General features: G+C 37.3%; 1 protein-coding gene across 2 annotated transcripts in view; it reads left to right on the forward strand.

Annotated features, from left to right (window-relative positions):
• Window positions 1-16839, forward strand: part of BCKDHB (branched chain keto acid dehydrogenase E1 subunit beta) — a 144007-nt gene that overhangs the window by 36625 nt on the left and 90543 nt on the right. For both annotated transcript variants that reach the window (XM_085316083.1, XM_085316082.1), the window contains exon 7: window positions 2483-2593. In XM_085316083.1, the coding sequence (XP_085172209.1) occupies window positions 2483-2593 (111 nt within the window). The remainder of the gene's footprint in view (window positions 1-2482; window positions 2594-16839) is intronic.

The raw sequence follows: 16839 nt of genomic DNA on the forward strand, positions 1-16839 counted from the left end.
CTGTTCCTGTGAGGTTGCCTGACTCTTGCTTTCCTGAGTGGCCCTAAAGAGGGATGGTAAAGATTTTTAGCTCCTCTCCAGTAATGCGTCAATCTTGTGCTCAGTTTTACAAACATTAATCCTTACACTCTGTGTACTAGGTAAACATTCTCACTTATACATCAGAGAAACTGCAAAAACATCCTTCCCATGTGTCTTGTTGAAGACTCCTAGCCTTACCTCTTATTACAGCCACTGATTTAGTAGAAGTTTAAAGGAAAACACTACAAGATTTTATTATTATTATACTTGTATTGATTTATCTTTTAAAACAGTACTTTGATGTTTAGTTCTGATTTGAGTTGCATAAATTGATGTTTAAATCCTTACTCATTTTGTTTCAGCATAAGTTTTTATTCTGTGTGGAATTTAATATGTTCTTTACATATTCTGTAAACCTTTTAAAGGCTTCCCTAAATACTGAGATCATACTGGCATTAAAATTTTAAATCAAGTTTACCTCCTTAATAAACAGGAGACACAAGTGTTAAAGTATTAAATATAGAATCTGTATAAGCAGTAGAGATAATAAAAGTTTAAGAAATAAGTAGGCTGGAAAAAGTAAGGAGTAGACTGATGCTCATTTTTGGCCAGCGGAATACACTGCTGCTTCATGGCTTYTGTTCCAAATATAGAATACTGATAAGCTACTCTTACTATAGCTGCCTGCTCATGTCTGTTGCTGGTGTTGGACTTCGAATGATTCTTGGTTAGCAGCAAGCTAAGTAAGTTGTTACTTGGTTAGCTGCAAATAACCAAGTTTCTTGGTTAGCTGCAACTTCTTCAGGCTTCTGAGAGCAGCACAAGTCTCATCAGGACCTAAGCACCTCTCCTTGTCAAACTCCAATCGATACTAGTTAGATGGCAATTGGGCTTTTAGAATAATGTGCAGAGATTAGTATCAGCAATACAATCAAAATCTAAATGGCCATTTGATTTAGTAGAGAATGGTATTCTAAATGACCATGAAAGGACACTGTATTCTGAGTACGTGTTTTTTAAATGCTAGAGAAAAATAAGCTAGAAATTTCATTGCACATGACAAATTTCTTTGCAGTTGGACTTAACTTTTCAGTAATTTCTTAAGAAGTGGGAAATGCCCTAGTGATATTAGAAATTGTCCAAAGAAGCGTAAGCTTGACAATTTCCGTGCTGCTTTTGACAGCTGTCAGTTCCAGTTATTGAAGACTTTATTAACTGAATTTGCAGTGAACTTGGTAGAAATAGAGTTCCGTGGACTTAGCAGATGGGAATAGCACTGACTTTATTTGTAACATCCAGCTATGTTCCAAAGGTGGCAAATTGCCTTCTGATTTGTGACTGCCGTGTCTGCATCTGTAGTAAACTAAACAGTGTCAAGAACTGCACTTTCTGCCTCAGGCAATTGCCACAGTCTGAGCATGTCCATACTATTAAATTCTGTTGTCAACCAGATAGTATTTTTGGAGGTTAATCCATGGAGTTCTTGTTTTAACGGTGGTTATTTTCAGTGTTGGAGCATGTGTGCACTAATACCTATGTGTATATTTATATTTTGAAAAAGTATGATTACAATAAATAGTTTTGCTTAAGAAGCTGTGTAACAATGTCAAGATGCAGTTTTGAGTGCATATACTATGGCTTTCTTTTCTGGTCGTACCAAAATGTGCCTCATGATAAGGGTGCTAATAGAAGTAGATTGTTTTACAACTATGTTAAGCAGCACTTACATATTCTGCTAAATAGATCGCTTGAGTGAATAACGAATAACATGTATTCTCAGTCAGTGCAAGCCTCTTCCCAGAGGGGAATGTTTTTTAAAAAATGTTTACTAAATGTTAATTACAGTAATCAGATAATGTGGTATTTGTAATGCTTGTATTCTGTTGGAAGACCGGTAAAGGGTCATGTTGGCATACTAGCACCAATATGCTTTGGTTGTGGGGCTCAGGACTGGAAGTAGTTTACATCATACTTCCTACCTTCACTAATCTATTAACAAGATAGCACTTTAAAGAGGAGATGATCACCTGGTAATGATGTATTTCATTTTCTGTAACTTGTGGTAAATGCACTTACTAGGACTATTTTTCTGATTTTTGGGTCTTTGTTTAGTTAGTCCTGAAAAAAACCTGTCCCTAAACCCAAACTGGTAACAGGTATTAAAATAGTGAGGCTTGATGCTGTTCACTGAAAGATACTTTTCTGGAAAGTAAAAGTTTTGTTTTCAGTTGATCTTTAATTGCAGCTTGTTCTTGAAAACTGTGCTAAACTACTAAAAATAATTTAAGTGGTAAATAAGAAGAATGAACTGAGTAATACATACTTACTAGATGAATGAGTAACAAACTTTCTGCAAATGATTCAGATATGTYAAATCGCTGCTTGTCTTGAGTATGCGTAATTTAAAACATCTTAAACAGAAACTAGATATTTACTTGGTAGTAATACATTGCCTTTTCAGGTACATGTGATCAAAGAGGTAGCAACAATGGCTCAAGAAAAACTTGGTGTATCCTGCGAAGTTATTGATCTGAGGACCATCTTACCTTGGGATGCAGAGACTGTTTGCAAGGTAAGTGCAAAAGGTGCTAATAGTTTTTAAAAAAAAAAAAAAAAAAAAAAAGGACTGTTCTTTGTAAGTATGGAGAGCTTAAATTTTTATTCTATATTGCATAAGAGGAGTAAGTATGCCTTACATGGACCAAACATTTGCTTTAGCATTAAGACAGAATTATGTTTCAGAACTCAAAATAATAGTGAAATGTATGTCCTTTGCATTGAAGCAGATAGCAGGGTTTAATCTGACTTGTGCTTCAACTGCTTTATTGCAATTTCTGTCTCTTTCCATGAATTGTGTCATCACTGGGTCTGGAAAAATCAGATTAAATATTTATCTTTTTTTTTCTCTTTTACGCCAAAAGTTCTGTCTTTGTTTTAGGTACGTGATAATGCACCTTGGTTTTGTTTATCCCTATTTCTTGAAAGATGTGTTTCGATGTAAGGTATATGAATTCTGGGGCTGGGGAAGAAAGGCAGTATTTATTATTCTGAAACTGTCCAATCTGAAATTCATAGGTACTGTGAATTAGTTGTCTGCTATATGGGAGTCTTTTGCAAAGAACAAAATTCTTTGCAAAATCAAAGCAGTGGGAGGTGAACTGGAATTAGAATCATCATGTTTTGAGAAACCAAGGGAAGCAATTGTTGTAGTTAAGGATACCTCAGCCCCCAGGCTTCTTTTGCTTGAGCTGCTTTATTTTCAGCAAGCTTGGAAGCTTGGAAGACCTTAAGGGAAGTGGGAGGGGAAACCTTTCCAGAAGTCTTCAGAAATGTATTTTGCTTTGCTGAAATGCTGAAAGCTTTAGATTCTTMAGTATCAGTGACTTTTCTTCACAGTGAAGAGTAGTATTTTATTTAGAAAATGACTCATGGTGTGTAGAAGGTTCAAATCTGTTTTCTTTAAAATTTGTATTGCACTTGCATAGAAACTGGAAAGCAAAAGATAGTGCTGTTCTACTTATTTTTCAGTGGTAAAATAAATTCTGAAGAACTAGATGATAAAATTAAACTTCCCATCAAAATCACTCAAGCATTACAGAACTGATAAATTTTCAAATGGGTTTTTGGATATTTAAAAGAGAACTTTTCAGGTAACACGTTCAGAACTTCTCTCTCTCTCTTTTTTTTTTAATGCCTTTGTCATCAGAAAAGTGCATGTTCCCATACTGTGCTGTTAAATCTTCTAGTATGAGGAGCGTAGAGAACAATTTCCAGAGCTTTAAAGGGAATTTTTACATTAAAGTCTTCAGAATTACCTATTTCCTCATTTGTCCTGAGCAATATAGATTCTCAAAGCTGATTGTCTAAAAACAGTGTTTGCGAATTCAGGATGAAACATTATTGTGGAAATCTCTACCAATGTAGAAATGATTCTGATAAGACCATTTTCTTTTTGATAGAGTTTGGTAATTTTTGATAGCCCGAGCTAAGAAAGCACAATTTTGTATTTATTTTGGAGGGAAAAGCTATGTCATTTGACAACTTCATTATTACTCTGGGCTTCTGATCTAAGAATTTAAGACCTTATTTTTCTTTCTTCTCCAGCTTATTTCTCTCTCCCTGTTCTCCCCATCATCTTACTAATTTAGCAAAAGTCTTCAGCCTGGTTAAAATTTATCTGCTGCTTTAAGAGATATTCAGTCTTAGCTTTAGTGTGTGTGTATACATGTATAGATGTGTATGTATGTGTTTATACATGAATATGCAATATATATATGTGTATATATATACACACATATATAGTTATATTTCTTTTATATATATATATATATGTATATATTTATATGTCAGCTCAAAAGTGAAATTACCTGATTACTGAATGGACTTATTTTTTTGTCTTTTGCCTTTTTTTTAAAAAAAGTATTACATTGTCAAAATATAATAGTACTCGTGGATAAAACTGGGAATCTCAAAAGAGTAGTTGCTACTATTGTAGTTGGAGCCCTTTGAATAAGTTGCTGAATCCTTTCAGAATGAAAGCTGAAAGACTCAGTTGCTGCACTTCGGAGAATAGGATAGCACACAGCTGAGCGTTTTCACACAGATAATTTGTTATCAACCACAAAATTGATTAGAAATGCATAACAAATGTTAAATTTGCCTTATTTTTCTGCTATTAAGCATGTATCAGAGCTGGAAAAAAAGAATCCCAAGATACAATTTGTAAAAGTGCCAATTGGGGGGGAAAAAAATCAGAGCTCATTAAAAGGAAACATTACATTTGGATTTTTTTTTTTAAATAAAATCTTTTGTGTTGCTTCTGAATTAGCGATCTGTGTATTATTTATAGTGCTTGCATTAATTTTTTATTTTTAATGAATGCTTTATAAAAACATGAATAGACTTAGATTCTGCAAAAATAAATGCTAGTATCACTACTTTGGTGCAGTTTTATAGATGGGCCCTTGTTATAACTACCTCATGACAATTATTCTGAAGTCTCTTATATGAAACCCTTTTTTGTCGAGCTACTGTAGAACTGTGGAAGAATAGCTGCTAACCAGTGTCTAGCAGTATAAATGCTGCTAAACATCCTATGGTGTGGTAAACATGGTCAACACACTCCGGACTACAAGAGCCTTTCCGACTTCGTTGCTGCTTTGGTCTTTACGCTCATCGTTAGTTCCATAAACAACGCAGAGCCAAAGGTTTGTCCCTGGTGTTACAGTAGCAGCTCCCTTATTTTAAGCTCGCTCTAGTTGTGTACAGGTGAGCAGAGGACTCTTTCCCACTGGTGTGGCTAGTGCGCTTAAAGTAGTGGTTCCACAGCGCCGCAGAAGCTCGGTAGACATCTCCTCGTGTCCTAATTCAATCGCGCTATACATTAGCTCCTGTTGTGCTGCTAACCAAAACCCTCTCTGGACCTCGAGGGAGGTCTGCAGCTGAGTTAACTCCTGCCTAGTGACTGTAACGTACTGAGTTAACGTGACTGTAGGGATGAGAATAACCTTGGGTCTGAGAAAAGCGTGTGAAGCAAATTCCTTCCCTGTCTGCAGTACAGCAGTACTATATCATATTTACAGCTAAGGCACACTGTTTGAATATATATAAGTAGAGCAGATCAATCACACCTCTATCTGATGGTATGGGTTTTTAAAGTAACTTATTCTGTACATGTGCCTTTTGTCATTCTGTCATTGCTCAGTATGTGGTTTGCTCTTGGTCAGGTAAAACACATTACTTGGATGTACTTTCTAAAAAATGAAATATGTTAAATTTTAGTCATCAATAGAGAAACTTTGGCAGTAGCTGGTACTTTTATGCACTATTTTATTTCTAATAAACACATTACTATCCCTTTTAGACAATTATATTAATCATTTTTAAACTACTTTTTCCCTCTTTTTCTAAAGTATTTCACTGAAAGAACAGTTTAAGCAGTCTTATTGGACTGGACCTGCACTGAAACACAACCAGGATAAAAATGCAGCTGTACATATGAAATGTTACACATTCTGCAGAGAGTTTTTTATTTGTACTGTTTCTTGCAAATATACTTTAAAAATAAATATTCTGTGAAGATTTTGATCTTATTTTCCATCCTGAAAAACATTTAAGGTAATTCTGGTGTAAATAAAGGAATAGAGCAGGTAATCCCATTTCTCCTGAATCTGTTAACGAGCTTACTATTAAGAATTAAGTGAGCTGTTTCAAGAGAGATACAGTGCATGTTGGTTAGGCAGTGCATCTTATTTATTATTTGGCATTTATTATTATAATGTTTAGCATTGTTCCTATATTAGTATGGATGCAGGCTGGCCAGTCATATGGGAGGAATGTTAAAATATTTTCCTCTAAACATCCTGTAGGTTTTGCTTAACTGAAAATTAGTGGTTTGCCTTTGGTACTTTAACACTAAAACTTTGTTTTAAACTTAATATATGTCCCAAATGGCTTTTAAGGTTACTTCCAACATTAATAGAAGGATGGAAATATAGTTCTAACTGCTTGCTAGAACTAGCCCCTAGAGGAACTGTTTGGTGCAAGTGGCAGTAGCCTTTCAGAGTCAGTTCCAGTGGCAGGAGTTGCTGTACTTCAGTTATTTCCTTCCTGTGATGCCAATGTCAAGAACCAAAAGAGATCAGGAGAAAAGTTGGCGGTGCCGGAGAAAGTCTTCAGCTGTCCATTGAGCTGCTGAAGTCATCTTTGTGAGGAGTTGGTAGACAATGGGACTGGTCTCACTTCAGTCATCTGGCTTTTGTCAGCCACCATAAATCTTAGGCCAGGTTGCTGCCCTTTTTGTAGTTTTCCTTATTTTAGAYATATCTTTGAAAAATAGGTCTATTTTCGACTTTCCTATTGAGATAACAGGAAAAGGAATGGCATGTGTGATATGCTGCTATCCCCTTTTGTTGTCGGGATGCAGGGTCTTCTGCTGAGTAGTAGCCTGTGCTATGGTCTTCTCAGAGCAGGACTTTTGGTTTTGTCATAAAAAAGCATTCCTCAATTTTACTGCTGGGAATGGTGGTCTGTTACCAGTACAAGCTATTTTTTTAATCCTTGTGCTGCTGCTGCTTTCAGTTGCTGTGTGCATGCACACACATTTCTATTCCTATGTAATTCATACTAACCTTAAAATTTCTGTTAGTTCTCTACATTATTACATATCGCCTTCTATAGACAGCTGGACGTAGCCTCACGATAACAGGCCCTGGTTCTCCTGGGGGACTTCAGCCACCCTGACATCTGCTGGAGGGACTACACAGCAAGGCACAAACAATCCAGGAGGCTCCTGCAATGCATTGATGATAACTTCTTGTCACAAGTGGTGGAGGAGCCTACGAGGAAGGGTGTCCTGCTGGACCTTGTCCTTACCAACAGAGAGACACTGGTTAGAGATGTGAAGGTTGGGGGCAGCCTTGGCTGCAGTGACCATGAGATRGTGGAGGTCAGGATCCAGCAGGAAAGAACTGAGGCAACAAGCAGGATTGCAACCCTGGACTTCAGGAGAGCGGACTCTGGGCTCTTCAGAGACCTAATTGGAGGAATCCCATGGGTTAAGGTCCTAGAAGGAAGGGGGGTCCAGGAGAACTAGCTTGTATTCAAACAGCCCTTCCTCCAAGCTCAAGAGCGGTGCATCCCTGTGAGTAAGAAGTGCAGCAAAAGGGGCAGGAGAGCTGCATGGGTGAGCAAGGAGCTCCTGGCCAAATTCAGACAGAAGAAAATAATWTMCAGAATGTGGAAGAGTGGGCGGGCTACTTGGGAGAATTACAGGAATGCAGTCAGAGTATGCAGAGATGCTGTGAGGAAGGCTAAGGCCCAGCTGGAATTGAGTCTGGCAAGGGATGTCAAGGACAATAGGAAGGGCTTCTTCAAATACATCAGCAGCAAGAGGAGGACTAGGGAGAATGTGGGCCCATTACTGAATGGGGCAGGGGCCCTGGTGACAAGGGATACAGAGAAGGCAGAATTACTGAATGCCTTCTTTGCTTCAGTCTTCACTGCTAAGGGCAGCCCTCAGGAATCCTGCAGCCTGGATGTAAGGGAGAAAGTCTGGAGAAGGGAAGACTATCCTTTGGTTGAGGAGGATAGGATTAGAGACCTTCTGGGCAGGCTAGACATCCACAAATCCATGGGCCCTTGTGGGATCCACCCACGAGGATTGAGGGAGCTGGCAGATACTATTGCCAAGCCACTCTCCATCATCTTTGAAAGGTCCTGGAGAACTGGAGAGGTGCCTGAAGACTGGAAGGAAGCCAATGTCACTCCAGTCTTCAAAAAAGGGCAAGAAGGAGGACCCAGGCAACTACAGGCCAGTCAGCCTCATCTCCATCCCTGGTAAGGTGGAGCATCCAGCTCATTCTGGATGTCATCTCCAGGCATATGGGGGAAAAGAAGGTGATCAGGAGTAGCCACCATGGAGTCACCARGGGGAAATCCTGCTTAACCAACCTGACAGCCTTCTCCGATGGAGTGACTGTGGGTAGATGAGGGGAGAGCGGTGGAYGTTGTGTACCTTGACTTCAGCAAGGCTTTTGACGTTGTCTCCCCTAACATCCTCCTAGATAAGCTCAGGAAGTGTGGGTTAGATGAGTGGACAGTGAGGTGGAAAATATGATGTATTCCTTAGTTGTCTATGCATTTGTTCTAGTTAGATTCCCGGGGGCCAAACGTTCAGTTTGGCAAGCCAGCACGCGCTCGTGCACTCTCTCTCTCTCTCTCTTCAGTAGCAAGCAGTGTATTAGTAAATACAAACAGACCAACCCGATGGTGATCTCGAGAAGGACCACGCCAATGCTTGTCCCGATTGTCTGCATGATGAGAGAGGATTGTCGTCAGGCACAAACCTTTCAGGCGTCCCCGAAGAGGCAACGTGGTCCTCTGTTGTGTAGCAGCCTCCCTCTCCTTTGGAAAAAATCTGGTATTTATGATTACTTGCGGTAGGCAGGAGTCCCGGTACATGGGGCCAACAAGTGCAGGGAGTTTAGCTCAACTCCGCCCCGGATGCATAACCGAGCTGTGATACTGCGCACACGTGCAGACTTATTTCAGGGGCCACATTTGACTTTGGGGGTCGCTATTTCATTACTCTTCAACTTCTGACCTTCATGTTGACTGCTTCTCGTGGTTATTCTGTGGCTGGAAGCCACCGAATCTATATGTGACCAACCGCTGTTCTTTCTCACAGATTTCCAAGACCTTGTTAGTTACTTATTTGTATTCCGCCAAACACAGCGGTATTATTCTAGACACCRAAAGGTTACAACAGGGACCATTCTCACCAAGGATCGGGTAGTACGGATACAAAAGTTGCGATATGGACCATTCCCACCAAGTATCACCTAGTATGGATACAGCATTTAAGGAGAACTTGTCATTTAGAGCAAAATTCAAATAGCTAAAATTATAATCTTTGTGCATGTGTTTGATATGCTCACTCCTATGAAAGCTGGATGTGGTATCTCTTGTAAACCTTGTATCAGAGTTTTCATATGCTTAGAAAACTAACTTCAGAAGTGTTTTTTTTCCCTGAGTTTTATGAAGTATTTGTAGCAGAGAAACTTTTTTCAGAATTTTTTTTTTTTTTTTTTTTTTTTTTTTTTTGCAAAAATGTCAAAAATTTTTTTTTTTTTTTTTTTTTTTTTTTTTTTTTTTTTTTTTTTTTTTTTTTTTTTTTTTTTTTTTTTTTTTTTTTTTTTTTTTGGCAACAATGGCAAAGAAGGCTTTTAATATATCCCTTTGATTTTATTTTCTAGTTTTATCCTTAGGTTTGAGCTAAGGTATTTGTACATCACATTAATATGACCTTAGCTTTTCAACACTGCAGACCCCATTAAGAGTGTGATTAGTTGAATCTGCCAGATTGTGATGTCTTTGCTTTGAAGAGTCTTTTAATAAAATGCATAGTTGTGGAGGAGGATACTGGAACCCCGGGCCTTTTCTTTTTTAGAGAAGTACCCTTTTTATAATGGTGGTCTCATTCCCTAGTTTTCTCTCTTACTCTGATTTGTGGCTGTCCAGGGGAGTAACTTCAACAGAGTATGTGCAGGTTACACTCCCAGTTTATCCTATGCTCTGACAAGGGCACATTTCAGGAAGATAGAAGATGTGAATTTGAAATGTCATGGACTGCTAGGGCTTCGAATGTGGATCTTGCTCCTTTTGAACATATGCCTGCCTTTATCACCACGTCTAAAAGAAGAGTAGCTCGTAAGCTTCTGCCCCCAAGGCCATGATGCTTTGCTGTGAATTCAGTGTTAGCAGATTATAAGTGTGCTCAAGGCATACTTGAACTCAGTCTCTGAAGGGTATAATTTGTTGAGGATGCTTAGTGAATCCTAAATGGCCACTTACATCAACTATGCATTAAGGTTTTCAGTAAGCTTTTAGCTGAGAAGCTAATTAGCCTAGACTGCTGTCCTAACCTGCTGACTCTGTGATGCACTTCTGTGCTGTACCACCAGGCCCACTTGCTTGTTGCTATCTCTACATGACACTGCAGAGTGATGTGACATACTGTGGGATACCTACCTGATTACGTGCAGTTATTTGAGGTTGTTGACTTGGGCAAGGCTCTTAAAAGCTTTTTGGGTGCATTTTTTTCCCCCCAGTCTTCATTGCCCTTACTTTGAGCATCCAAAAGAAATGGAAGATCTCAGTAATGTCCTGCAGCTGTCCTTGTTTGTAGATCTGTCACTAAAAGGAGAGACAATAGGTTTTATTTCTAATTCCACTTTGATAATAACAGTTGCAGATTTTCACTTATTGAGGTAGAATCAAGCTTTTGGCAAGGCAAGTACATCAGAAATTTACTTTTATTATCTGCAGAAAGATTCTCTCCATATATGTGTGTGTACATGCACACACAGATTTTATAAGATTGTATGCTTTTATCATCTGTTACGAAAAGTATTTTTTTTGTAAGGTTGAAAGGCTTCAGATTATTGCCGACAGCTTGTAAATATGCTAGTGTGCAGTTTTGAAACATAAAAGTTTCAAAAGTTTTTTAATGTTACGGATTTGTACTTAGTCACTTCTGGAGTATTTTAAAGGCAGGTGCCATAAATATCATCTGTCATTCCTCTGACTAATTTATTTGCTGGTTTACATACAACAGACAGTAATTTAGCAATCTCATACTTGTATTTCTTTTGGATTCTCAGATGAAAACCACCTGGTTCTGACATTTCTGTACTACTTATGTTGCTGATTAGTGAGTTTTGGACAGGGTTTTTTGGACTTTGATTTTTGTTAAAAATGGCATCTGTATATGAGAGAGTTCTTCACAAAAAGCTGAAGAGAAAATGCTAATAAGCGACTGAAAAGATTCTATGTGTAGTGCTGGTAACATTCCTTCTTTACATTTCTAACTGCAGAGTAACTTCGCCCACATTTTTCAGTGGATTGACTTTAAAGATTCTCTTAGAGTACATTTAACCATTATATTTGCCAGATGTCCTTCATTTCAGATTTTCACAAATAGTGTTACAAATAAGAAAAATCCTGTTTCAGAAATCATTAAGTTTTATTGATGTCCCATAGGAACAAACAACTCTGTTTCTATGTTTTTTTGAAAATATCAGTGAAAGCTGTCAGTATCTATATTGCTGGGAGAGTCTCCTGAGAACCTCACTCAAGATGTCTTCCTAAATATTACTTAGACTTTCTTTCAGTCAACCTATTACTTACCTGTAATCTTTCCGAAGACTTTCACAGGAAAAATGGAATCGATTATACAGTTTGTACATGCATAGAGATCAGGTACTGTACTTTTGCATGAGGCATGGTGGAATGCTTTATACTTCATTGCCAGAGAGGATGGAAAATGAGTACATATCAAGTCACAATAGGTAGCTGACTGCTGGAATAGCATAAATAGCTATATTTTCATCCTTGAGAAACTTGACACGAACTTATTTAAAGAGTATATGCTGCCTTTGGGACTTAGTTAAGGAATGTAACAATGAAGGTGGTTTATAAATCACAGACTGTGATACATTCTCAAAACATTGTCTAATTTCACGGGCTAGTGAAAAATTTGGGAGTCTTCTTGTTCACTTTGGCAATCTTCACCCATTTCTGACTAAAGCTATTTTTATTCAAGTGTATTATGAGTGATACAATGGTTGTGATTCAAAGGGAAAGGAATTAGTTGTCCTTTGAGTGATGACTTTTTTTTGAGAAGGAGCTGGATGTAATTCCAGTACTCATTCTACCATCAGCATTGCATTTCTGTGTCTTTCCTTCATGGATGAAGGAGCTGGGATCAGGAGTGATCTAGAGTAGAAGTAATTTCACCCCTTTATATCTTTAGCTGTAAACTTGAATGCATGAAATTCACGTGCTTCTCAATGTGCACTGCAGCTGACAACCTCTGCCTCTTGACCATGCTCTGCTTACTCCCCAACTGTGGCACGTGCAGGCAGATTTTCAACATTAATGTAATGATAGCAAAGAATGTCAGTTACTGYGCATGTTAGGTTAGTAATAATTTCCTACTACTTGATTTGTCAGCTGTGTTATTAATGGAAAGCTAAGCTGTCATGAAAGGTGCTCTTCAAGAAACTGAAACATAAGCTGTATATGAAATAAACACCAGATCTTTTTATATATATTTATAAACCACAGAATTGTTTAAACATACTTTTTTTCCCCTTCCAGAAATTATGATTTTATACAAAACCTTTTTTTCCCCTCYACTCTTCATTGTACTTAACAGAGATCTTGCCTTGAAGCTTTGGAAAGGTTAGACTATGTGGATTTTTCTATTTGCAAATTGTTGGATGGTATGGTATTGATTAAAAAGCCAATGGAACACCTCCCAGGGACTTCATTGGTCTCATTCTGTCTAAAATCCTGTGGTTTTAGTGGTTTTTTATATTGAAATGTATGTGTTACTGGAAGTGTTAAATATAGGTCAATATTAAGTACTCTGAAGGGATTGTTTAAGTTACTGTATTTTATTCATCCTGCATCAAATCAAATGTGCTATTTAAAGTTCCAGACTGTGAAGTAAAACTAAAACTTTGATTAGTATCTGTCTATTGTTTTTCACTTTTGCAAGTATATTTGTTAGAAGGCAAGTTTGTGCCATGCACAACACTGAAGACTTGCATTTATTTCCTAACTTTCCTCTGAGCAGTAGCTGTTTTAATGCAAATATACAAATAAATACTGAGAATTTTTTTCTTTGACTTGACAGTAATAAAAGCACTATAAACTGAACTGTGGCTTTATAAATCTTTTCTCGGCCATTTGATTGAGAGTGGTTTTAGAGCTTTCTCTTCAATATACAGATGGTGTTTTTGTTAGCCATTGTCACCAAAGTGTTTGAATAACTGTCAGTAGTAGATACTTGGTGTTACATATTTAATAGGTGACATGTGCTTGCAGACCTATTCCTCTATACCAAAATGCAGTTCCCATTTTTCTACGTTTACTTCATCTAATTGGACTGTGAATAAAGGAAAATCAAGATCAGCACGTGTAATGTGCTTTTTATTCTTCAAGTTCACTCTCCAATTTTATAATTGTAATGCAGGTATCTGGGGATCAGATTTATATTTCTTGGCTGTCTGCTCTTGATCCTGTGCCATTTTACACATTACTTGCAGGATTTCTTACTAAACTGATACTTATAAAATGTGATTAAAGTTGTACTGCTTGCACTACAGCAATTAAATTTGTCATGTTTCCATAATAAGGTTGTTCTTTTGATTTCATAGTTTTGGATTCTTAGTGTGCCATGGGCTGTTGCTTGACCTACAGAAGTAGAACTCTAGAACTGGAGTTGGAAGCAGTCATTTGAAAATTTTTAGAATATAGGTAACTGTTTGAAAAACTATTCATATTTCTTTGCAGTTCTATATTTCAAGAAAATTTTGAGGGAAAACCTTTTAATTCTGTTAATATGCTACTGGCTGTTTCAGAAACATCTCAAAGCTGAAGTATTTATATATGTAATTCTTTACATGTATATACACTCTTTAGCCTGGGGAAGAGAAGACTGAGGGGGGATCTTATCAATGTGTATAAGTACCTGAAGGGAGGGTCTGAAGGGGACAGGGACAAACCCTTTCCAGTTGTCCCATGTGACAGGACAGGAGGTAATGGGCAGAAATTGAAGCACAGGAAGTTCTGCCTGACCGTGAGGGGGAATATCTTCCCTGTGAGAGTGACGGAGCACTGGCACAGGTTGCCCAGAGAGGTTGTGGAGTCTCCTTCTCTGGAGCTGTTCAAGGCCCACCTGGATGAAACCCTTTCTAACCTGCTCTAGRTGACRCTGTTGAGTCAGCTCCCCTGTTGAGGGGAGGTTGGACTAGATGATCTCCAGAGGTCCCTTCCAACCTTACTGATTCTATGATTCTATGAATTCTGTTTTCTTCTTCTTTCTCCCTTGCAATATAAAAATCTTTAAATCTGTTGATTTTCATATGTGTATTGATGAGTGCTACTTGAGAAAGAATCAATTTAATAAAAATTTTGATTAAAGAGGGAGTGGTATTTGCATATAGTTTCTATTAATATTGATGAACATTGTGCTGATAATATGTTCCATAAATTCCTCATAAAAAGCTTTCCCTTTTTCCTATGTTCCATATTACAAACTTCAAATTCAGAGGCATTTATACAAGTAAATGGCTAGTAGTGCTTAGTCTATAGTTAGAAGGTGCTTTATAGCTTCAATATGTATTTTTATTTTTTTTCCACTGCAACTGCTGCTGATTGAACTCTAATGGAAGATGAGATGAAATTCCAAGATGGTAATCATATATGAATAGCATTCTTCTGTGGAGATAATTATTACTTCTGTGCAGTATCTCTTTCCTATAAAAGTCTGTAGCTATTTAGCCTATCATTATCGCTCAGTTGAGCCAACTATTTTTAACTGCTTTTTAGAATTTAGGTTTTATAAATTCGTATTATATGGGCATTATTAACCTTTACTTCAGAGGAGTAATAATTAATGCTAAATTATTGCATGATAGTATGTGTATCCACTAGTAGCATAATGCATTGTATTTGTTTTACTGTAAATTCTTTGACAGTATTCATAAGCTTTCTCTGAAGACAATCTGAACTGTTTGTTACTGTACTACCTAGACTGTGAGGATTCCAAATGAAAATATTCTTTGATTTGGTAAGATCTCTGTTTGTCATTAAGATACTTAACCATTATGGCATCTACCAAAACTTTTGGGGACGTGAGTTTGACTGCCTCTTTTCATCAAGGTCTTATCTAAATTCAGAATAGGTCTTGAACTTATATCTCCCATGTTGCATATGAATGCTAGAGCTAGGCTTCCCCCCCCACCCCTTTTTTTTGTGTGTGTGTGTGTCTGAGCATATATTTAATCTGTGCAAAGGCTGACTTGCCAAGTGTATGCCAGAACCTGAGACTTTGACCCCGCAGGAATGTGATCATTCTGTAGCACTTGATATTTTAGATCTTAACCAGAAATTGTCAAGGATCTCATAGTATTTCATAAATTTCTGGCTGTGAGTATCTGAGCAGTTTTAAGTTTGAAGAAAAGTTAACCTATCGATGAGATATACATGAAAAAAATAAAACGAGGAAGACCTCTCTCCATGAATGCTTAGCTCCAATTAATAAAACTATGTAAAGATTAAAATGTCTTGTCAATTTTTTTTCCCACATACTGTAGCAATGCATTGAAATAATTCAGTAGGCATTGTTTTAATCTAGCACATGTGTTAATACAATATATAACTTTGGAACAGTATGATCTGCTCATATAAATCCAGATTGATGTCCATGTGTTAGGCATATTTGTTCAGCATGTGTTTTATGAATATATTATATTCATATTCAGATAGCATTTTTAAGAAAATATCTATTCATTCCAAACATGTCAATAAGTCAAGGATACGTCTGATTTGTCAGACTATTCTCAACAAAAGAGTAAAGTCTATGTGATAACAGCAGTATGTACAGGATAAGGATTTTGAAAGCTTTTAGCTGACTGAAAGGAAGTGTAGAAGTAGGTCACATTCCAAAGGATACTGTGTCCTAGGGAAAACTAGTGTTGTCAGTAAAACTAGGATATGCTTATAGCTGTATTTTGTAAATGTATGCATCAAAATCTACTAGAGCAGGGGAAAGGAGGAAGGAGTGGGAGGTGGCTGATGAAGCCAACTGATGGGAAATTGTGACAATAACCTGAAGAATCTAATGTGCTGCTAAGGTAGCTAATATTTATGCCTTTAACAGTCTTTTGGAGGATTTCCAAGACTGTCATGTTACCTTCACAACCATAGGTAGATAATAGCTTTATATCTCTCTGCAAGTCACCTTACGGGTTTTGAGCTGATAGCTTCAAATATTATTCTGAGCGCACAGCTGCTCCCAACTTCTGTCTGCCTAAAAAGAGTGTCCAGCCCTGACTATGAGGGATATCAAAACTCACCCTTGATTCTTGTTTGTTTTTTTCAAATGAAGATGAGGGCGTGATCCTTTAAGAGTGGGCTTGGTTTGTAAGATACAATTTGAATTTTACAAACCTCTATTCTATTTAAAGAAATTTATTCTTGCTATACTGATTTATCTTGATCCTGTCTTCCTGAATTTAGTTAATATATTAGCAACCAGAAATTTTTGAATGTATTCCTCCTTTTGCTGTTTTGCACTGCTCAACTTAAAAATTTAAGGTCCTGTGTTTTCAGGTTATTTGACCATTTTCCCATGCAAATCTGGTGATCTGAATTAATACATCAAATCTTGAATGTTTGATTATCTAACTGGCTCGTTATGACAGAAGGCAGTTATTTGCTTGTGTATTTTTTTCTTTTGTTGTTGTT

This window comes from Rhea americana, unplaced genomic scaffold (assembly GCF_003343005.1).
Source record: "Rhea americana isolate MKP2758 unplaced genomic scaffold, rheAme1 scaffold_45, whole genome shotgun sequence".
NCBI classification, from domain to species: Eukaryota; Metazoa; Chordata; class Aves; order Rheiformes; family Rheidae; genus Rhea; species Rhea americana.